Consider the following 23,538-nt stretch of genomic DNA (forward strand, 5'->3'; position numbering starts at 1 on the left):
TTTTTTAAACCCACAGTTACTTTGTGATCTTAGCTCTGATTGTATTATAAATATTAAACAGAGTAGAAAGTTGGGAGCACTGTATTGTTTTTATGAAATCACACATGAACTCATATTCCGTACCTAGGAGATGACGTAGTAAAGAATGGTGGCAAAGTAAGTCTGGGAGAAATGGACTCATTTGGTTTTTGAATGCTCAATTTTTTAAGAAGCCACAGTTTACAGACTGTAGAATTATAGACTTTTTCCTCCTAAGCACTTGTTTACAATATCCAAATACCCTCTTAGGACAATACTTTGAAATTAACTAATGAATGGAATAAAAATGAATATCAACACAGTTATCAGCAGAAAGCATGAGTAAAACCATTTCAGGCAGTAGCCCTTTTTGCTTATCTGTTCAGATGAAGGTGTCAGAGATACACTGACCCTCACGGTTCACACCAGATTGTAATATAAATTTCTAAGCAGGGCTAAAAGTGAAACCTGGTCAGCATTTAAGCTTATAAACTTTATAATGTGTCAGAGCCTGGAGGAATTCTGAGCTCATCTTGTGTAACCCTTTAGTCTTACAATACTGAGGCCTGGGAGGTGAAGTGAGGATGTTTGGGTTAGAATGCACAACAGTGGCTTATTCTGTGGCTCTTTGCATGAATCAAGGGTACTCATAAATTTTCCAGTGAAAACCAGTAAGGGTCAGGGATGGATCTAAATTTTTGCTTTGCTTTCTCATATGCCTTATTTTAAAAAGTTATAAAAAAATTAAAGTTTTATCAGTATAATTTAGATTAAAATGCAAATAAGGAAGACAGCAACATTTTCATCATTGAAATATGGTTCATTATATGTTTCTTTCGATAGTAAGATTTCTTAGGACCTTTTAAATGATTTTTTCCTTCCCATCTCATGTTTAGGGAAATGTATCAATTTTCTTAAGTGAGGGTCCTGGATATAGCTTTAATAGACATTACTCTCTGATTTAGATTGGTGTGTGGTTCTAGGCATACTTTCTGTTGTTCAAAGAAGTTTTATACATAAATTAATTTATTCCTAATTTAAGAAATAAATTAGGGTTTATTTTCCAATTTCCTCCTCATATAACAAGTTAATTATATAAGGTGGTGATATAAGCAAAATAAAATGAACAGAAATCTACTGAGTACAGGACAGTGTAACTGTAATTTTAATAGTGAGTCATTGGCGATTACACTCAAGTAACAAAACGACAAAAAAAAACCCCTATGATCTTTCTCAAATTTTAAAACATAACCTACATGGTTATGCATTCAGTCTTCTGTGTTCTTTGGCTTTTATCTGACTGAGCTTTTAAAATGGCTTCTTGACGCTAAGTCACGGGGGAAGTCACCTGTCTTCCCAAGGCTTTTCTTGATGTACTGACCACTATGTTACTATGCTGTCATTTTTTATATTACATTTTATGTAATTTAAATGTCAATATAAATTGATGTTGAATGGCCATCTGGTAAGTTATTTTTTTCAAGTGTAGAATTTCTTACTTTGTATTAATAATTTCTTATGTTTATATGAATTAACTTTAGCAGTCAAACGGAGTATGGTAATATTTTCTAAAAATTCACTTTTTCCCCCATAATTCTTTTTTAGGTATTTCTTTAAAGCATTTTCTCTTGTGGGAGAAACCCAAGAACGAGAGAGAGTTTTAATACACTTCTCCAATAGATATTTTTATTGTAACCCAGATACCATTGCTTCACAAGGTAATCTGATGGAAATACTTGAATTTCTTTTTTATAACAAGAGATGTTTTCCTCATTATGAAGTTACATTTTATTGTGGAAAATATGGAACATTATACAGAAGAGAACAGAAGTCATCTACTTATCTCTAGATAACTATTAAGAATTTGATTCCTTCCAATCTGTTTATACAGTATTTTGTATTAGATTGGATCATTATATTGCTTTGTTTCCTACTGTCATTCTTTTTCATTGTGAATATTTTCTCATGTCATCAAATATTCTTTAAAAAGCATGATATTTAGTGACTATGTGATACTCTTTGCTCTTGTTTTAGTTATTTTTACTCTATTTTCTAGTTCCATAATATGACAATACACTTTCTTAAAATTGCTCACGGTTTGCCGTTGAGCTTTTACATCCATGCGCATTGTAGTAAATGAAATGCTAGTTTTCTTCTTTCTTCTCCTTATGCACCTGATCTCTCAGCTTCTTGATGAAGTGCATGTGTGCTCAGTGCATGTATGGTTAGTTTTGGAAATGTTCACAGATCTCACTGGAGTTTGCGGTATGTCTGGTGCTTTTGTTTGACTTTCATTGTTATAACACTGGCCGCTGACTCTGGTTTATGACTTTAATGACGTATGTTTGTGTACTGTAATATTTTTAAAAAGCAACTTTAAACTGTTTAATTGTTGATGTACCCTATGAAGAGAGATCATGTCTCCATGTCAGTCCTTAAAATCAAGCAGAATTTTCAGGGTTTGAAGTCAAGCACATTCACTTAGAATTGGAGTATCTTTCATAAACTTACAAATTCTGGCATAAATCCCTGAGACCAGGCGCACCAGGAATTGTGATCGTCTCTTATTGTCAGTCTTGTTGATTAACGTTGTGCCTGTGCTTTACGTCGACTAAAGTGATTGCTCCCGCTGCCTCTGCCCTGCGGACTGTAGCTAAGTTAACTGTCTGGTTGTTGAAGTCCCATTCCCATCTGTAAAATGGGAACTGTCTTTATTCCTTTGATTACACTTAGACCGTCTATTCACTGTCTTTATCACTGTCAGCATTGACTAGAGAGTGAAAGGGATAGCAGAGGGTTGTTTTTATTGCAGACTTCTTCAAATCTGAGAAGATGTTGACATTCCTAAGTGAAACAAGGACTATGGGTTTGTGTATTCAATTGGCTGTTCATAAAGATATTTGAGACTTGGCTGCTGAGCTTTGTATATATTTTCAAGAATTTGTTTCATGTGTATTTAGAATACTAGAGTAAATACACGTTTAGGCATTTAGTAACATCTACCTAGAGATATTAATAACAGAAATCACCTACTATGCTCAAAGGCATATTTTTGGAAAATAAACTGTCTTTAATCAGGAATTCAGGAATTTGAAAGGCTTTTCTGTACATTTAACATAAATTAATAAGACTTTTTTCTGTATCTTGTCTACTATATTTGGATTGAGAATTACAGGCAAGAATAAGGAGAACTAATTCTCAGGTTTGGGAATGAAAAGCTTAACTCTTAGTGGTTTTCTTTATGAAGTAAGAAGAGAGAGTGATGCTTTCATATAAGTGTGAAATGACCTTGCTGGTTTGGGCAACTTTTTATCCCTGAATATTTAATTTTTTGATCTTCAGTGGTTATTTCAATATTTCACTTTTGTGTGATCCTGGTACCTGGGACTAGTCAACCTAGATGTTTCCTTTAAAGAATTATAAGAAAAAGTATAACTATTCCTGCCTATGTATTTTTTGCCAGAGAACTAATACCCAAAGAGGAAATAGAGGAAGATGCAAATCTTGGTTTTCTTTAACTTTTGCTTCTGTCCTAATTCACTTTCTCCCCAGAAAGTAAACAGTAACATATTAAATTATTTTCATTTCCATATCTTGTATTATAGAAAATTGAGGAAATATACATATAAAGATAAAAACTATAATTTTACTATCTAGAGATTAACCTCTTTTAATGTTATGTTATATATTCTTCTAGATGTATTATATTTAAGTAGAATCATTCTGCATATAATGTGTTTTTCATATAATACTTCATTGTGAAGTATCTTTCCGTTTCAATGTGTGTGCCTGAGCAGCATTTTTAATGACTTTAACGTAAGAGTTATATTTTAGGTGGGCCATAGTTACTCATTCCCCATTATAAGCAGTCTTTCTTTGGAGATCCTTGTATTTCATGTAGATCTTATTTCGTTCGTATAAAGCCCTAGAAGCAGACTTGCTGGGCCAAGGGATACTGTTCTAAAGCTTACGATATATACTGTATGCAATATATACTACAGAGGTAGGAATTGTATACTTCCTCACCAGTGGAGCCCAAACCTGAGCATTGAGATCCTTTTAATAATTTATTCTTATCCATTTTCTGTCTCCCCAAGTGGATGTGATTAATGGTGCCTAGCTGCAGTACTGTGTTTTCACAGGGCCTTAATTAAGCATAGGTATGCTGCTTTAATGATATTGAGGAGTCCAACAGGAGATGGTGAATTAATACTTCCTGTCCTTGTCTCTTTTGTCAGATGGAGTCCATTGCCTCACCTGTGCAGTGATGCTTCTTAACACAGATCTCCACGGCCATGTAAGTGTAGGTGTGTGAGAGCTCCAGAATCTCTCGGGCTTAGTTAGCATCTTTGCTTTTGTGTTCATCTATGTCTGTTCTCCGCCTCCCTTTTTTTTTATTCTCTACACAGTATGTAGGTAAACATAAATCTTTGGGGAAAGAAATAACTTACTTGACATGCTAGCACGGAGCGTAATTTTAAGTGAATACCAGATTGTCTACATGCTGTCGTTTTAGCTGTAATGTATGTGTTCTGTATCTTCTTTCTCCACTAGATGGCAGAGAGAGCTTTTACTTGTTTTTTGTTTTTGTTTTGTTTTTCTGGTTGGCTCTTAGGGTTGATACAGAACCGTGGAAAGAGGACATAAGTCAGATCTGAAAATGTCAGCTGTGTTTTCACTAAACACAGTAGTAAGTCTTAAGAACTCAGACTTTTTTACACCCCTCAGCTCACCTTGTCTTTTGCCAGTTGAAATATCAAAATAATCTACCTTCTCATCTTCTGTTTAAAATGCAGGGTGAACGTCTTGAATTTACAACTGTATATAAACTTTCACCTTTAATAGAAGTAGTATTTTAACATTTACTTGTTCATATTAGAGAAAATGAGAATGTTTTAGTTAAATATAAATAAACATGTACTCAGCACAAAAATTATTTCATAGTCACTGGTCCATTTATTTTGAAGAGAAAATCATGTTTCTTGGAATTAAAGAATCTAGATCACTCCTTGATTTGGTGTATGATTAACTTACAATTTTAAAAAATCACATTAAAAGAATCAAAACTTAGATATTGGTCCAGATTTGTTCTATGATTCCAAAAGGTCACTTAATTCCATTATTTAAAACTGTGGTGCTCCTCTCTAGGAAAGGCAAAGTGGAGCTGTATGGGGCAGTAAAGATGGACTGAGGGTGGGGGAGTGTTGTACTGTCAGGGAAATAAAGAGGAGACGTAGTGATTGAATCAGAGTTTTAAGATCATATTCACAGATCTCACAACACTCAACTAGGAGGCTCCTCTTGCAGTTTGCAAGCAGTGAATTCAGGCTACAGTTTGACCTGTAGACGTAGGAAACATGTGTCCCAAGACTGCACAGATGCAGATGGAGACACTCCCAGGGGACACGTGTGGGTAAGAGGGCTGTAATTTGTCTTGTGCACATGAAGGTGCTGGGATTGGCACCATGTGAGCCTTGACCTGAGTGTCAGAGTCTAATATTCATTCACCTTGTCATGGGAGTGACTAGTGAGTGGACTGTCCTAACCTCTGTTTACCTGTCACCAGTGAAGCAGACTTGCACTGCTTTCTTCTCTGCTCATCTTGTGGTAACAGCTGTAACTCTGTCCCCTACACCTCCCCCCACTCAAGGGGACAGTTTTGATTACGTTTGTCCACATAAAACACTGATCCAACCCAGTGAGTCCCAACACAAGGAGTCTTCTTTGCATCGGATATCTTGAGGGCCCATTCACGTATGACAGTTGTGCATTCAGTGTCTTTTGCCTGAGAAAACGTGTAATAATGAGAACAAAGAACGCAGTAACAGTTTGATTCTTGTTTAAAGGTTGAGGTGTCGTAGGACTTCTGTGGAAGTTGCTGAATGAGGGTGGGGGGATTATTTCCATTAAAAGCTGGATGGCTTTTTAAAAAGCTAATATTGCTTTAATAATACTTTCAAATAAACATGTGTCTCATGAATCACAATCATTTGAAGCATAGCAGGAAATAAAAGTGCGAGTTTTATTATTTATTCAGATAACTCCACATGCTTGAAGTCCAGACAAGCCATGGGCGTCCCAGGGCCTCTCACGCACAGGTTCAGAACCACAGGTCTCGGGTGTGCCCTTGACCTCTGTGTTTGAGGAATTAAAAGGGGGTTAAATGAAGCATCATGCTTCTTTTTGGCGACTGGGATATAAGAAACAGTTTATATAAATGAACAGTTTAATATTATCTTGATTTATGCCAATCATACATAATTAGCATCTGGCTCTAGTGCATGAGAAAATCTGTATCATCTTTAAGATCGTGTTTTTAGTGATTATTAGTTCTCAGCTTTGTTTTTAAAAATGTGTGCTATGTACTTAGGATGGTCTGTTGTTTAAGTTTTATATATTAGAGTTTTTTATTCTTATACACAATGCACGCTGTTGCTACAAGTCTGTTGAATATATAGTAGCTGTCATGAAAACTAATCCTATGAAAATGTGTTTCTCTCCTCTTCCTCCTCCGGATTCATTTTAAAAATAACTTTTCCTTCTAGGTGGTAAGTTTTTCATCCATAATTCTGGGTGTAGCTTCTCTTGCATCATGATTGCCTGAATCACTGTTACAGCGTTTGACTTACTAGCATGGCCCCTGTGAAAGTGGATTTGGTCTAACCTGTCCCCCTTTTCACCTTCTCCTCGTGCGGCGCTGCCTAGGCCATAACCTCTCACCCCTCAGTCCACTGCCGGAGTAATCTGCTTGGGAAATGAACTAATAAACCACTTCCCCTTCCTTCCTTCCTTCCCGTCGGGTCTTCATGGTGGTTCGACAGCATGACCTTTCTCAGAAGTGCTGAGACAGGCTTGTGCTCAGCTCTCATGGGGGAGGCGTAACCTGGGAGGCTGACTCCTTCCTCATGGCTGTTCTTCGTGAATCTCCCTGTGACGAGGAACGAGGCAGTGGCACTGCATTGATACGGCCTCTGTGCTTCCTGCTAACCTTCTTACTAATAAAATGATGGAATGTGTACTAACATAGTAGCTCTAATACAGCGTTACATGTTGGGATGCTTCTCTGGCTCTCTTTTTCTAATTTATTCCATCCTTCAACAAACACTTGTAGTGTGTATACTCCATTCTGAGTTCCCTGCCATCTGGGTGAGGATCAGGAGGCAAAGCTCATCTCTGGTAGTGGTGTTCAGGGTGACCTCCCTTAGCCAGGTTTAACTGCAGGAATGGTAGGTAACTGAGGTGCTGTGGTAGAGAAGCATTGGGAGAGATTTTAATGACCCATACTTCACGAAGTGGGTTAAGAAAAAAACAATCTGCAGTATATACAATGTTTTGGGGAGAAATTCATTCAGATGTTACAGTCATTTCATTGGCACTAAGAATGGTGTGTCCCTTCTGTACCCACTTTTTAAAACATGAATGATTTATCATTATTTTAGCAATAGTATGGGCTTGCTTTTACTTATCTGCAAGTGGTTTATTCACTTAAATTACTATTTTATTATGATCACATTTGCTAAGTAACCTTTTATTTTTAAAATGCCTGTTCATCTATGAAATCTATGTGTAAATTAAACTTCTGCACATAGAGATAAATTTCATAGAGTTTATTTTTGTCTTGCTATATTGGAACTAAGTTGTACTGAATATTGTAACAATCAACAGAGGAAAGAGTTGAAACTCTTTTTTAAAGCGTCACATTTTATTGGAAATTGCATGAGTGAAATGACTTATCATGTTACAGTAAATTCAGACCTCTCCCTTCTCTGGGCTAATATTCCAGCGCACTCTGTTAACCACAAGTAGCTCTCGTACTTCACTCATAGTGCAGAGTGAGAGCCTCCTGTCAGGACTGTCTCTGGGTCTGAAGACAGGTGGTGGGGGCAAGGCAGGAGTCAGGAGCTTCTCACCAGGACTGGCCCCTGAGGTGGGAGGAAGTTTTAGAAACAGAGCTGAGTTGCAGTGAAGAGTGGGATAGGTTGGTGCGTAGTCAGTTGGCCGATTTCACAGCTCAAAGTTGGGTAAGATCCCCGGGGCCGTGCTGCCGGGTCAGCCATGGTCAGAGGAAGTAGCCAGGACGTTATTTTTAATCAAGATTTTGTGACAGAAATCTACCTTCTAACACCGTGGACTGGGATTTTTAGCAGCAGTTTAAGGTGTGTCTCTGCTTTCTAGCGCTGGCGGAGCCAGCCCACCCACTGCAGGGGTGGAAGAGTGAGGTGTGGCTCTTCTGGTGCGGCGCTCGCTCGCCTGCCTCCGGCGGGGCGTCCTGCAGACACTCACCCCAAGGTGCTAGTCACCGTCTGGGTGGTCTGGGTTTGTTGTATGAGGCAGGACCGTCCTGGTTTTCTGGTGTTGGGTTGTAGGTCAGATAAAGAGTAAAACCAAGGCAAATGAATACATCATACTAGAGAGGGAAGAAAGAAGTCAAGAAATAAAGTATACGTTTTGTAACAGAATACTGTTAAACGATATGCGTCATTCACTTTGAGATAGGTCATGGGAGTTCATTATTTTTCAATCCGTAAGCTGCGTTGATAATTGTGAGTTTCTAATTCTTAGATTGCCTCTCTAGGATCCTAGTGAAGTGTTTGGTTTATTATCCGAAGTGGCAAATGGCTATTATAAGAGTTGTGATTAAAGAATGCTAACGCGTTTACTTCTCATATTGTGCCGCCTTATATTTCCACCCTCAGAAGCACCGCGCATCCCCACGAGGTTGCTAGGGAGTATTTAATACCTCGGGAAGTCTCTGTGGGTGTCCGTGACTGTCATCGCTGTAACTGGCATCTGCTGCCCTCCCTCCCTCCTGCAGCGCTGTCTTCTCTGTGGGTGCCTCCTTGTGTCCCCGCCGCCCTGTTTCCTCAGTGCCCCCTGCCAGGAGCGCCATCCCTGGCATCACCTTCTGTTTCTACCTGCCCTCTCGCTGCTGTGGATGCCAGGCGTGGGTGGTCTTAATTTCCATTAAGCCCACGCTGCCTCCTTCCCTTGGAGTCCTCTTTTCCATCTCCTGGGGGCCACGTCTTTCTTTCACCTGAAGGGGGCTCCCCAGCCACAGTGACACCACCAGACTCTCATCTCTGTCAGACTGGCATTGGCAACTGCCTAGATTTTAACAGGAGCCCTTATATAAGCATGTCTGAATTAATCATGCCCTGGCGGGCTTTCCTGGCTTCTGTGACTCCTCAAAATCAGAGTGACCCTCTTCTTTTGTCCTTTCTTCCATTCCTTCCTCCCTGCCACCCTTCTCTTTCTTCACTGTTTTTGTGGGGGCGGGGGGAGGGGTAGTTCTGCTTTTCTTGGAATAGGTTCATACTTACAAAATACGACCAGGATAGCTTTTATCAGTTGAGCCCGTGGGGCTCATTCAAGAACCTCAGATGATCTGATTGATACATTATTCAGCCCCCACACCCCTCTTACCCTTCTGAGTTCTTCACATTTGTGCAGCTCATTAGAAGAAGGTGATGAAGGAAAGCAGGTGAAACTCTATTAAGTCAGTTTTTGCTTTTTATTCCTGCAAATAGTTTGTGGCGGAGGGTTGGGGTCGAGACGGGGGAGGCCGGGGGAGGTGAGGATGAGGAAGGTGACTGTGAGAGCTCTAACCTCTAATCCCCTTCCTAATGCAATGCCCATCTTCCTAGACAGTCAGGTTAGACATATAGAAGTAGCGGTTTAGTCTTTGTAATTTGATAATGAGGGTCCTCTTTCCTTTTTCTTCTCAAGTTTTAGAGGAAGTGCTTTGTGAAGCAGTGATGGAACCTGTTCCTGCAATACTTCTACACTTTATGGTCTCAGGACCCCTTTATACTCTGAAAATATTTTGAGGACCACCAAAGAGCTTTTATTTATATTCATCAGTATTTACCATATTAGAAACTAAAATGGATGATTTATAAATGTGTATTAAATCATTTAAAAATAGCATTAATAGGCCCATTAAGTGAATAGCATACATTTTTATGAATAAGAATTATACTTAAAATTTAGTGAAAAGAATAGCATTTCAAATTTTTTTGCAGATCTCTTTCAATTTTGATTTAATGGTGGACAGCTAAATTCTCTGCTTCTGCATGTAGTCTTTTGCAGTCTGTCACAAGTCATATAGCGTCTAGAAAATTCTGTAACTTTGAGGGAGAGAGACTGAAAAACATTTTTATTATTATAAAAATGGATTTGACCTCATGGACACCCTGAACAGGATCCCTGAACTGTACTTTGCAGACCAGTGTGTTGCAATATTATTTTCAGTTGCCATATATATATATATTTTTTTTTTCATGCTATTTCTGGTTCCTTTTTCAGTGGCAGTGTGTTACGCAAGTGGCAGGAAAAAGCCCAGCGATATTTCAAATATCTCTAAAGGTTGAACTTTTAACACTTACATTAGCTCCGTGTTTGGGGTTTATGAAAGCATACTTTGAATATCACAGCTAGAGCTTCCTGCTTTGGAAGTTAACAAAGGATCCTGCTTTGCCAGCTAATCATGTATATTTAAAAAAAAATGGACACCTGAGGGCAGCATAACACAATTAGGTTTATTTGATGGAGAAGCATGCAAAACAGGAGCTTTTAGCAGAGCGACAGAACTGAAGTAATTAGCAAATCGGTAGCGTGCTTTTCCACCATTTATTGTAACATGTTGGAGGAGGTGGAATTGTCATGTGGGAGGGTGCGCCTGCTGTGTTTTTAATATCTCAGGATTTACGAAGCCAGATTTTACCAATGGATCAGGAGAGCTTTGAGTTTCTCCGAAAGCATCTTTTCAATAAAGCTCCCAGACTTCCCACTATTAAAAATGAAACGTTTGGGGATCATTTGGCTAGTCCTTCAGCCTCACGGTCGGAGTGTGTGCTGCTGGCTGCCTTCTGGTGAATGCTGAATCGAGACAGCTGCCCCACAGCAGCTCCCCCTCAGGACCAAGTGTGGGTCCGGTCTGGCTGGAGCTTGGTGGAAGGTCCCTCCTCCCAGCTGTCAGGAAAGCGTGCTCAAAGCAAAGACGTGGGCACAGTTATGCTGCGATTTAGATCATGTCTTATATGGTTTCTAAATGACGCTGTTAAGTGTCATCTTAACTTTCCTTCTTTGTTCTCAGTTACCATGAAAGTTGGGATCTGATTATCTGTTGGGATAGGGAAAAAAATGCCACAATTTTAACAAAGGGAAAACCTGAACTTAAGGCACAGAATACATCAGGATGCCTCATCAGTTTGCACGCTCACACGTGATGATGTCCTCGGTACCAACGTCACTTCTTTCCATTTTCTTTCAGTCTAGGGGCCAGCAAAGTATGACCTACAGGCAAAATCCAGCTGATTTTCCTAAGTAAAGTTTTATTGGGACACAGCTACCCCCATTTGCTTACATCTTCAAACTAAAATGACAGTGTTGAGTAGTTGTAACCTGGACCTTATGGCCTGTGAAGAAGCCTAAAATATTTCCTACCTGGTCCTTTACAGAAATTTACAGAATTTCTCTCTCGCAGATTCTTGCTCTTAGTCCATGAAACCTTCTACTCCCTCCCCTAAAATAGGAGGGTGAGATTAAGGACCATCCTTTTATCTAACATTCTGAATGAGAAGTATGTTAACATCTGAATCAAGCTTTTCAGACATGAGAAGTTCCATCAAAGAATTTCTCTGTAAAAGGAAACAAATGGAGAAAACAGCTCTTTGTTTTGTAAAAAAATGTATTTCAAAATGGCGATATAATCATTTTGGAAGAATAGCCTTAACTTTGTCTGGGCATGTGAATCTCCAGGCTAGGGTTTTTTGACTTTTTGATTAGTATTTTCTCTCATTAAAGATGGTACCTTAATTGGCTAAACATTTAAGTTGTGGGCCTGTCAGGTATTTTGGGATTTCAAATAGAATTCTTTCTGTGGCTTTTCTATTTTAGGTTTGATTAAGAATGCCTTCTAATTTTAAAGGTAACGATCCAGAGATTTGTAGTCATTGAGCATCTCAGATTTGATTGGAAATGTTGCATTGATTTCAGAGGATGATTTCTGTGCCTCTCAGTGCATAAGGAAGCCTTTTCAAATCTCCATGCTTTTGTTCATTTAATGGGAAGGAATTCAGAATATAAGACAGTTCTCTGAACACACTGGCTTGGCATGCTTACTGCCGGCATTTGTTTCAGAGCAGGCTTACTTTTTTTCCCCAAAATCCTGAATCAATTTGGAAAGAAAACAGAGACTAGAATAGAAAGAAGAGAATAGAACCATGGTACTGTGTCTCTGATACCAAGAATCATTGAGTTAGAAAGTCAGTAATTAGAATTAGCTTTGTTCAGTGGACAGTATTTGTATCTCAAAGTAATTGATACAATTTGGTATAACAAGGAGTTAAAAATCCAGGTCTCCTAAGGACTGTTTCTTGATGACAAAGACTTCATTTTACTTCTACTCCTTGATAAAAATGGTATAAAAACTTGGGGAGTACTTGAACATAGATGTCAGTAAGATGCTTTTGCTCCTAAACCTGACCTAGAAGAATTACCGGTGAGTCACAGGAGGACAATAAATGGCAGAGACGAGCAGCCTCAACTAATTAAGTATTTAAGAGGTTGTTGAGCAGCTTTGGCCCTAGGAAGGCATGCACCTTGGTTGTCTTTATTCCCTGCACTGGTCAGACAAATTGAGACTCAGTGCGTGGGTGACGGTACTAACGCTTCCTTCCTGTGGGACCACAGTGTTTGAGTGGTCTTCTGTTGGGCTGACTTTACATATCAATCCCCACCCCACCCCATTGCTGTTTTCCTAATTGCTGTTTCAAACTCCATGTAAATCAAACTGATACCTTTATACTAATGTAGACCATGTTTGGTTATTGTGAAAGTATACAAAAGGCAATACCAATTAAGCAGGTAAATAAATCTGAATTTAGAGTGAAGTATGATTTTATAAACTAAAATAACTACAGGGACTTTACCATTATTTTTAAATGTTGTAAAACATAATAATTGTTGTTAATTAAATGAGGAAAGTTTTATTTACAGCTTATAATAGAAATTCCTGGTGTCCTAAAGAAGCATTTTGAGTCAGTGATCATTTAACATATGACTCATGAATCTTCCAAAAGAATTTGAAAAACCTAGTATCTTCTTATCCAGCTTAAAGTTGTCATCTAAATATTTAATTTTAACTTTAAGTAATTAAAACTTATAAAAAGACATAATTTTTGATATGGGTATTAATTATTGGTATTCAAAATAGTCTTTCATTAGAGCCTAAAGATTATAGTCAGGGAGAAGCATTTCTGAATGACCGTAGTTCTGAAAATCTGTTCCTCCCCCAAAACAATGAGAACACTGGCAAAAATGGTCCAAATAAAGGTTTTCGGAACCCTGGAAATTAACCACAAGTCTCGCCACAATCTAAAGACTGTTTATGGGAGGAAAAAAAAGCCAATTTCCATAAGAACAGTAAGCTTTGTAGTGTTTTCATTTGCCCTCTTACCATCCCCAGCTCCACTGTAATCTTGAAAACCAAGTCTCACAATCATAGTAACTATGAAAACCACATGGCTGGCAATCACTGGAGTGGGCAATTTCGAGCTCTCCAAATAGCCCCGTTCCCAGGGAATTGTCATTATGTATGTGACTTGTCTGGCTTCACTCTCAGGACTCGTCCTTCTTTGCTCTGACTCCGTGCTCACTCGGTGAAGACAGTTTTCCCAGAGTTTGTGGCAGTTGTTCAGTATTACTCCTGCCTGCGGTGCTGGTAGCAGGTGGGGCAAACAGGAAGCTGACCAAAGGCTCAGAAGGAAAAGCTGGGAACTAAGGCGCATGAAGGGCTCCGGTGAGCTCTGAATGTCGTTGGGAGGCTGTGGCCGCCTGCCCGGGAACACGTGAGAGGACCCGAAGCTCTCACACTCATCTCTGACTTTGAGATTCTGCACAAGCAGAAAGTGAAGGTTAAGGAAGACTTGTGAAGTGCTTCCTGGAGCCTCAGCACACACACAAAACCGCACAGCACAGGCTGGGCTGCTTCCTGACTCTGTCCAGCAGTAGGCTGACTGCTGGGCTGAGCAGAGGCTTCAAGGGCCCCACACAGCAGAGAACATCGACTTTACAGAATTATTCAGGAAAAGCCAGTAAACAAACAGTGCAGTGGCAGCAAACAGCTGGGGAGGAGGAGGAACCTGATTTATAGAGAGTGGCCATATTATATTATTTAAGGTGTCTAGTTTTCCACAGATAATTTTGAGACTTGCAAAGAAATAGGAGAGTACGGCCCATACATAGTAAAAATAGCAATCAATAGAAACTGCTACTGAGAAAAACCAGGCATTGGACATGAAAGATTAGAAAAATGGATTAAAAAATCCAACTTCGTCTATAAGAGGCACACTTGAGATTCAGAGACAAGTAAGTTGACAGTAAAAGACTGGAAAAAGAAGTACCATGCAAACAGTAATTGAAAGAGAGCTGGAGTGGCTACGTTAATATCAACAAAATGTACATTAAGATCAAAATTGCTAGAGACAAAGACATTTTATAATGATAAGAGGGTCAGCCCACCAAGAAGATGTAATAGTTCTAATTAGTATAGGCAATTCGTAACACAGCCCCAAAATACACAGATAAACTGACAAATAGCATCCTGTGTACCTAACAATGGAGCACCTACACATAAAGCAAATACTAACAGAACTGAAAGGAGAGAGACAGCAGTGCAGTTGACCCTTGAACAACGTGGGGGTGGGGCGCTGACTCTCCATGCAGTCACAAATCCACATGTAACACTTAATTTTCCCAAAGCTTAACTACTAATAGCCCACTGTTGACCCAAAGCCTTACCAGTAACATGAGCAGTCAATTAACATATTTTGTGTGTTACATGTATTATATACTTTATTCTTACAATAAAGTAAGCTAGAGAAAAGAAAATGTTATTAGGAAAATCATAAGGCAGAGAAAATACATTTATACTACTGTACTGTATTTATTGATACCATTAAGTTTATGTCACCTGTTTACAAGATGAATCCTCTGTCAGTACCTGCGTCAACACTGCCTTATATGATACAGAATGCTGCAGGTGTTATATGCATTAGCATCAGCTGTCAAAATGAAAAGGTAATGTGAAAAAGAAATTCGTATTTATTTGCAGATATAAATGATTCATGCATTGATGATGAAGAAGCAGCAGTACAACTGCTTCATGGTAGCCTGGCCTATATGCTAATGAATGAATCATTACAAAATTTTTATGGCGTAGAATATTACAGTCATTTTCATAATACAGTATTGGAAACATTGCTACATTAAGAAAAAAAACCCCACTTATCTTTGATGGTAGGCTGCGAGCCATAAAGTTCTCCTGTGAGTTTCTACAAATTCCTGCAAGTCTCCAGAAATGTTTTCAATAAGTATATTGAAAGTGGACCCATGTGGTTGAAACCCATGTTGTTCAAAAGTCAACTGTATAATACTGTTGGGGACTTTAATACCCCACTGTCACCAATGGATAGATATCCAGACAATCAACAAGGAAACAGCAGAATTGAATAACACTATAGATCAAATGAATCTAACAGATACATATAGAGAGAGAACATTCCATTAAACAGCAGCACAATACACATTCTTTTTAAGCACACATAGAACATTTTCTAGGCTAGATCATGTTACGCATGAAAGAAGTCTCAACACACTGAAGATGATAAAAGTTATATCAGGTATATTTTCAGACTACAAAGGTATGAAACTAGAAAGCAATATAATAGGAGGAAGGATGGAAAATTGACAAATACATGGAAATTAAACAGCATAGTTTGAACAACCAATGGATCAGAGAAGAGATAAAAAAGGAAATGAAAAAAGTATCTTGAGACAATAAAAAATGGGGACACAATATACCAAAATTTATGAGATGCAGCGAAAGCAGTTCTAAGAAGAACTAACTATAAGTGCATACATCAAGGAAAAAGAAAGATCTCAAACAATCCAACATTACACCTCAAGGAACTAGAAGAACAAACTAAGCCCAAAATTAGCAGAAGGAAATAATAAAGAGTAGAGCTAAGAGAAGAGCAGAAATAAATGAAATGGAAAATAGGAAAACAATAGAAAAGATTAACGATACTAAGAGTTGGTTTTTTTGAAAGGATAAACAAAATTGACAAACCTTTAGCTAGATTAACCAAGAAAAAATGAGGACTCAAAATTATAAACAAAAGAGGAGACATTACAACAGATACAACAAAAATACAAAGGATTATAAGAGACTACTGTAAACAATTACATGTCAATAAATTGGACAACAGGAAAGAAACAGATTAATTCCTAGAAACATAGAGCTTATCAGGACTGAATAATAAAGAAATAGAAAACCTAAACAGACCAGTAATGTGTAAGGAGATTGAATCGATATCAGAAACCGCTCAAACACAAGTAAGCCTTGTTTGTATGGAACCACAAAGGACCCCAAGTAGCCAAAATAGTCTTGAGAAAAACCCACAAAGGCAGTGCATCACACTTCCAGATTTCAAATTATGCTACAAAGCTATGCTTCAAAGCAGTATGGTACTGGCATAAAAATAGACACATAGACTAACTGAACACAATTAAGAGCCCAGGAATGAATCCACACATATACAGTCAACTAATATTTGAAAAGGGAGCTAAGAATATTCAATGAGGGAAAGGATAGTCTCTTCAATAAATGATGTTGGACAGACTGGATAACCACATGCAAAAGAGTAAAACTGGACCCTGACCTTTCAGCATTCATGAAATTAAAGACATGGATTAAAGACTTGAATGTAAAACCTGAAACCATGACACCCTTAGAAGAAAACAACCGGCAATAAGCTCTTTAACAGTGATCTTGGCAATGACTTCTTGCCTCTGACACCAAAAGCAAAAGCAATAAAAGCAAAAGTAAATACATGAGACAACAGCAAACTAAAAAGCTTCTGCACAGCAAAGGAGACATCACCAAAATGAATACGCAACCTGTGGAATGGGAGGAAATAGTTGTAAATTGTATGTCTGCTAAGTGGTTAATAATAAAAATATATGAGGAACCTCATACAACTCACCAGCAATAGTAACAATAATCCAATTAAAAATTAGGCAAAGGAGCAGAACTTTTCCAAGGAAAATATACAAATGGCCAACAGGTACATGAAAAGATGCTTATCATTATTAATCATCAGGAAAGTACAGATCAAAACCATAGTGAGAGATCAGCTCACAGTGAGCTATCCCTTCACACCTGCTAGGCTGGCTGTTCTCAAAAAGGCAAGAGTTAGCGAGTGCTGGTAAGGATGTGGAGAGAAGGGAACCCTCGTGTGCTGTTGGTGGGGATGTTACTTAATACAAGCTATGTATAGAAAACAACGGAGGATTCTCAGAATTAAGACAGAACTACCATATGATCCAGCAATCCCACTTCTGGGTTTATAGTCAAAGGAAAGGAAATCACTATCTCTGTAAGATACCAGTGCTCCCCTGTTCATTGCAGCATTATTTACCCTAGCCAAGGCATGAAAACAACTTGTGTTCATTCATAAATGGGTAAAGAGAATGTGAGGCAGATAGGTAGGTGGGTAGATAGAAAACACAGTGGAGTGTTACTCAGCCACAGAATGGAGGAAATCCTGCTGTTGCAACAACATGGATGAACCTTGAGGGTATCATGCTAGTGAACTAAGTCAGAGAAGACAATATTGTGTGATCTTATTTATATGTTAAATCTAAATTTTAAAAAAACCCAAACTCATAGACACAGCAAATTGGTGGTTGCCAAGATCAGGTGTGTGTGAGGGGAAATGGGTGAAGGTGGTCAAATGGTACAGACTTTCATTTATAAGATGAGTTAGTTCTCAGGATCTAATGCACAGCATGACGACTATAGTTAATAGTACTGTACCATGTAGTTGAAAATTAAGAGAAAAGATCTTAAAAGTTGTCACCACACAAAAAAGTAAAAATATGAAGTGATATATGTGTTAACTTTATTGTGACTGTCTTGCAATGTGTGCATATGTTAAATCATCCTGTTGGACACCTTAAACTTACAGAATGTTATATGTCAATTGTATCTCAGTAAGGCTAGGAGAAAAGGAAAAAAAAAGAGCTTAGGAACAGAGCAGACTGGTGATCGCCAGGGGCTACACGGTGAAGGAAATGGGTAAAAGTGGTCAGAAGTTTCAAACTTCCTGTTTACAAGATGAACACATTCTGGAGGCGGTACAGCAGGGTGGCTGTAATGAACAGTATTGTGAAGTTTATTTCTAAGTTGCCAAAGGTAGATTTGAAAAATTCTCATCAGACAGAAAAAAGGGTAACTGTGTGAGGTGATGGATCTGTTAACTAACCTTATTGTGGTAATCATTTCGCTATATATATATGTATATAAAATCACTTTGGACACCTTAAACTTACACAGTGTTGTATGTCAGCTGTATCTCAGTGAAGCTGTGGGGAAATGAGAACTGAAGGGAGAAACAGACAATTCAACAACAATAGTTGGAGACTTCAGTACCCCACTTACAATTATGCGTAGAATAACTACATAGAATGTCAACAAAGAAATAGAAGATTTGAGCAACACTGTAAACTCGCTAGCTCTAACAGACATCTTATGGCACATTCCACCCAACAACAGAAGAACATGTGTTCTTTTCAAGTACAAAATGGAACATATTCCAGGATAGAACATAAAACAAATTTCAATAAATTGAAAAGGCATGAAAATATACAAAGTATATTCACTGAGTGTAATGGGGCAGAATTATAAATCCTTAACAGAATGAAATTTGTAGAAATTGAACAACACATTTCTGAACAACCTATGGGTCAAAGGTGAAATTCACAAGGGAAATGGAAAGATACTTTAAGACTCATGAAAATTAAAATGCAGTAAGATTTATGCAGCTCAAGCATTGCTAAATTGTGTATTTGTTGCTATAAATGCCTATATTTAAAAATGAGAATGATCTCAAAGCAATAACCTAACCTTCCAATATAAGAAACAAAAATAAAGCAAACTAAACCCAAAGAAAGCAGAAGGAAGGAAATTATACAGAGCAGAAATAAGTTAAAGAACAGAAAAACAATAAACACTTAAATAAAACTGGTTTATTCTTTGAAAAGAATAACATTGACAAACGTCTAGCTAGCCTGACCCTGAAAAAAAGAAGACTTAAATTACTAAAATCAGTAATGAAAGTGGGGGCATTACTATTCCCTCACAGAAGCAATAGGATTATAAGGGAAAACTGTCAACAATTGTATGTTAACAAATTAGATCACCAAGGTCAAATGGACATAGTTCTAAAACAATAAAAACTGTGAAACTGAATCAAGAAGAAATAGACTATCTGAATAAACCTATAGCAAATAAAGAGATTGAATTAGTAATTTAGAGGAAAAAAGCTTCCCACAAAGAAAAGACCAGATGGCTTTACTTGTGAGTTGTACCAAACATTTAAAAAAGTTTTAATATAAATCCTTCACAAAATCTTCAGAAAAAAAATAAAACAGGAGTGAACACTTGCCAAAGCATTCTATAAGGAGTGTATTACCCAGATAACAGAGCCAAAGCTATCATAAGGAAACTCCTATCCCTTATGAATACCCCTTGTGAATATAGATAAAAAATCCTAAAAAAAAGAAAAGAAAAGAAAAGAGAAAGCCAGAGTTACTCTAGCAACATATAAAGAGGATTAGGGGGAACAGTATAGCTCAGTGGTAGAGTGCATGCCTAGCATATGCAAGGTCCTGGGTTCAATCCCTAGTACCACCATTAAATAAACAAACAAACAAACAAACAAACCTAATTATCTCCAGGAAAAAAAAAAAAAGAGGATTATACATCACAGCCATTTGAGATTTATTACGGGAATGCAAGATTGGTTCAGCATATGAAAATCAATCTAATCCCCATATTAATGGAATAACAGAAAAGCCATATGATCATCTCAGTAAACACATAAGCACTTGTGAAAACCCAGCACCATGTTGGAATTAAAAAGAAACAGATAATAAACCAGGAAAAAAGGGAATTTCTTTAATTCTTGACAATGAGTATCTATGAAAAAACTCATAGCTAACCTGATACTTAGTGGTGAAAATTGAAAAGCTGTCCTCTAGACCAGAAACAAGGCAAGAATGTCGACTCTTGGCCCTTCTTTGTAACTTTTTGAAGATTTTAGCCAGCATAGTTAGGCAAGGAAAAAAAAAAATAAGATGCATCAAGATGAGAAAGAAGTAAGATTTTCTCTGTTTGCAGAAGACATGAATTTTTATATCGGAAAACCCTAAGGACTCTACAAAAGAAAAGAACTTGAAGAATCTAAAAAGCTAGTTCAGCAAGGCTGTGGAATAAAAGTTGAATATACAAAGTTCATTTGTATTTCTGATACTAGCAATGAACAACAGGAAAATGAAATTCATTTTCTTTACAATATCATCAGAAATACTAAGATACTTAAGAATAAACTTAACAAAGTAAGGTCAATACATTGACGTTGAAAACTTCAAAACATTGTTGAAGGAAACCAAACAAGTAGAAAGTTACTTCATGGTCATGGATTGGAACGCTTAATGTTAAAATCCGTACTCTCCAAACTGGTCTTGAGATTCAGCACAGCCACTGTCAAAATGCCAGCTGACTTTTTGCCCTCCAGAAATTTGATAAACTCATCCTGAAATTCAAGACAATCCCTGTCAAATTCCCACTGGCATTTTTTGTGGAAATAGAATTTTTTTTTCCCTAAAATTCATAGGGAATCTCAAGGGACTGTGAATAGCTGAAACAAATTGAAAAACAGCCAAGTTGGAGGACTCACACTTCCTGATTTCAAAACATATTACAAATCTACAATAATCTAAAGAGAGTGATACTGGCATAAAGACAGGCAAATAGCCAAGTGGGCTAGGATACGGAGCCCCCCAGTCAACCCCTGCATGTGTGGTCTAATGATCTTCAGCAAGGGTGCCACGATCTCTCAATGGGGAAAGGACAGTCTCTTCAACAAATGTTGCTGGGAATAAAGGGGATCCACAAGCAAAAGAATGAAGTTGCACCCTGACCTTATACCATATAAAATTATCCCAGCGTAGATTAAAGACCTAAATATAAGACCTGAAACTACAAAGGAACACATAGAGGAAAAGCTTCATGACAGTGGACTTGGCAATGATTCCTTGGATCTGACACCCAAAGCTCAGGTAACAAAAGTGAAAATAGACATATGATTACGTCAAACTTAACAGACTTTTCTGCAACAAAGGGCACAATCAACAAAGTGAAACGGCAACCTACAGAATGGGAGAAAATGTTTGCAAACCATCTGTCTGATGAGGGGTTAATATCCAGAATATATAATGAACCCTTACAGTTCTACAACCACAAAAAATTAAATAACCCGCTAAAAATGGGCAAAGGGTTTGAATAGACTTTTACCTGAAGGTAATATACAGTTAACCAAGCAGCATATGAAATGATGTTCAACATTCGCTGTCAGAGAAATGCCAATCAGAACTACAGTAAACACCACCTCACACACATTAGGATGGCTATGATTTAAAAAACACAGAAAATAACAAGTAAGTACGTGGAGAAGATAGAACCCTTGTACACTGTTAGCGGGATTGGAAAATCGTGCAACCCTGTGGAAAGTAGTATGACTGTGTACCCAAAATAATTGAAAGCAGGATCTCAAGGAGATATTTGCACACCCATGTTCATAGATCACTTCACATTTAGCCCAAAAGTGGAGCAACCCAAATGTCAATCAGTAGATGAATGGATAAGCAAAAATGTGGTATACATACAGTGAAATATTCAGCCTTCAAAAAAGGAGGTACTTCTGACCTATTTTATAACATGGATAAACTTTGAGAACATTTTGTTAAATGAAATAAGCCAGTCATAGAAAGAAAATATTCTATGATTTCACTTTCATAAATTACCTATATATTCAGATTCACAGAAGAGAAAGTAGAATGATGGTTACCGGAAGCCGGGGGAGGGGGAAAAGGGAAGTTGTTTTTTAATGAGTATAGAGTTTAAGATTTGCAAGATGAAGAATTTCTGGAAATCTGTTTCACAACAATGTGACTATACGTGACACTGCTGACACTATACATGTAAAAAGCATTAAGGTGGTAAATTGTGTTTTTTAACCATAACAGAAAGAATGCAAAAGCAAAAACAACTTGCTACAAAGCTACAAGAATCAAGGAGTGTTACACTGGCATCAAACCAAACATGGAGATCAATGCGATACAGTTAAGAGTTCAGAAGTAAACCCTTACTTTTATGGTCAGTTGATTTTTGACAAGGATGCCAAGGCCATTCAGTGGGGAAGGAATGCATATGCTGGGACAATTGGATAGCCACATGCAAAGGAAGGAGGTTGGATTTGTATTTCCCACCCTGTAGAAAAAATTAATGGAAAACGGATCAAATATCCAAGTGTAAGAGCTAACACTAAAACCTCTTAGAAAACAGAGGAGTAAATCTTTGTGACCTTGGATTAGACATAGCTTGTTACATATGATACCAAAAGCACAAGCAACAAAAGAAAAATACAAATTGGGTATCATCTAAGTTAAAACCTTTCTGTCTTCAAAGAACACCATCAAGTGAAAAGACAACCCACAGAATGGGAGGAAATATTTGTGAAGTACGTGTGTGATAAGGAGCTTGTGTCCAGAATATATAAAGAGCACTTAACAACTCAACAGCAAAGAAACAAATAAGAAAGGGGTGGAGGATTTGAATAGGCATTTCTCCAAAGAATATATGCGAATGGCCAATAAGCACATGAACGGATGCTGTACATCACTCATCATGAGGAAAATGCTAATCAGAACAACAAGACACCAGTTCATCCCCACTAGGTTGGCTAAAATAGAAAGGATAGATGAGTGTTGGTGCAGACGTAGAGAAATGGAAACTCGCACACATTTGCAGTGGGAACGGAAACTGGTGCCGCCAGTCCTCACATGATTAAACATAGTTACTGTATGACCCAGCAATCCCACTACCTGAGTTATATGCACAGGAGGAATGAAAACATGTCCACACAAAACCTTGTACACACATATTTATAGCAACATTATAATAACCAAAATGTGGAAACAGTCCACCAGCTCCTAAATGGATTAAAAAATTTGGTATATTCATACAATGGAATGTTACTTGCTAATAAAAAGAAATTAAATACTGATTAATGTTACAATCTGGGTGAACCTTAAAAACGTAATGCTAAATGAAAGAAGCCAGTCGTAAAAGGCCACATTTTATATGATTCTACTTACATGAAATGTCCTGTACAGGCAAATCCATAAGATTTCATAAATAAAAAGTGTATTAGTGGTTGCCAGGAAATGGGTAGTGGGGATGGGGGGAGAGTTTGGGGAGTGACTACTAATGGATATGTTGTGTCTTTTTGGGGTGATGAAGATATTCTGAATTTAGATAGTGGCGATGGCTGTACAACTTCATCAACATACTAAAACATTAAATTGTGTAGTTCAAAAGGGTGAACGTTATAT

General features: G+C 37.8%; 1 protein-coding gene across 6 annotated transcripts in view; it reads left to right on the plus strand.

Moving 5' to 3' along the window:
• PSD3 (pleckstrin and Sec7 domain containing 3) overlaps nucleotides 1–23,538 on the plus strand; it is a 463,075-nt gene that overhangs the window by 213,254 nt on the left and 226,283 nt on the right. For all 6 annotated transcript variants that reach the window (XR_010377299.1, XM_064477400.1, XM_031439999.2 and 3 more), the window contains 2 exons: nucleotides 1,624–1,736; nucleotides 4,257–4,315. Coding sequence is in view for 5 of the 6 variants with exons in the window: in XM_064477400.1 (XP_064333470.1) it covers nucleotides 1,624–1,736; nucleotides 4,257–4,315 (172 nt within the window). In the remaining variant the exon portion in view is untranslated. The remainder of the gene's footprint in view (nucleotides 1–1,623; nucleotides 1,737–4,256; nucleotides 4,316–23,538) is intronic.

The sequence above is a fragment of the Camelus dromedarius genome, chromosome 22 (assembly GCF_036321535.1).
Source record: "Camelus dromedarius isolate mCamDro1 chromosome 22, mCamDro1.pat, whole genome shotgun sequence".
NCBI classification, from domain to species: domain Eukaryota; kingdom Metazoa; phylum Chordata; class Mammalia; order Artiodactyla; family Camelidae; genus Camelus; species Camelus dromedarius.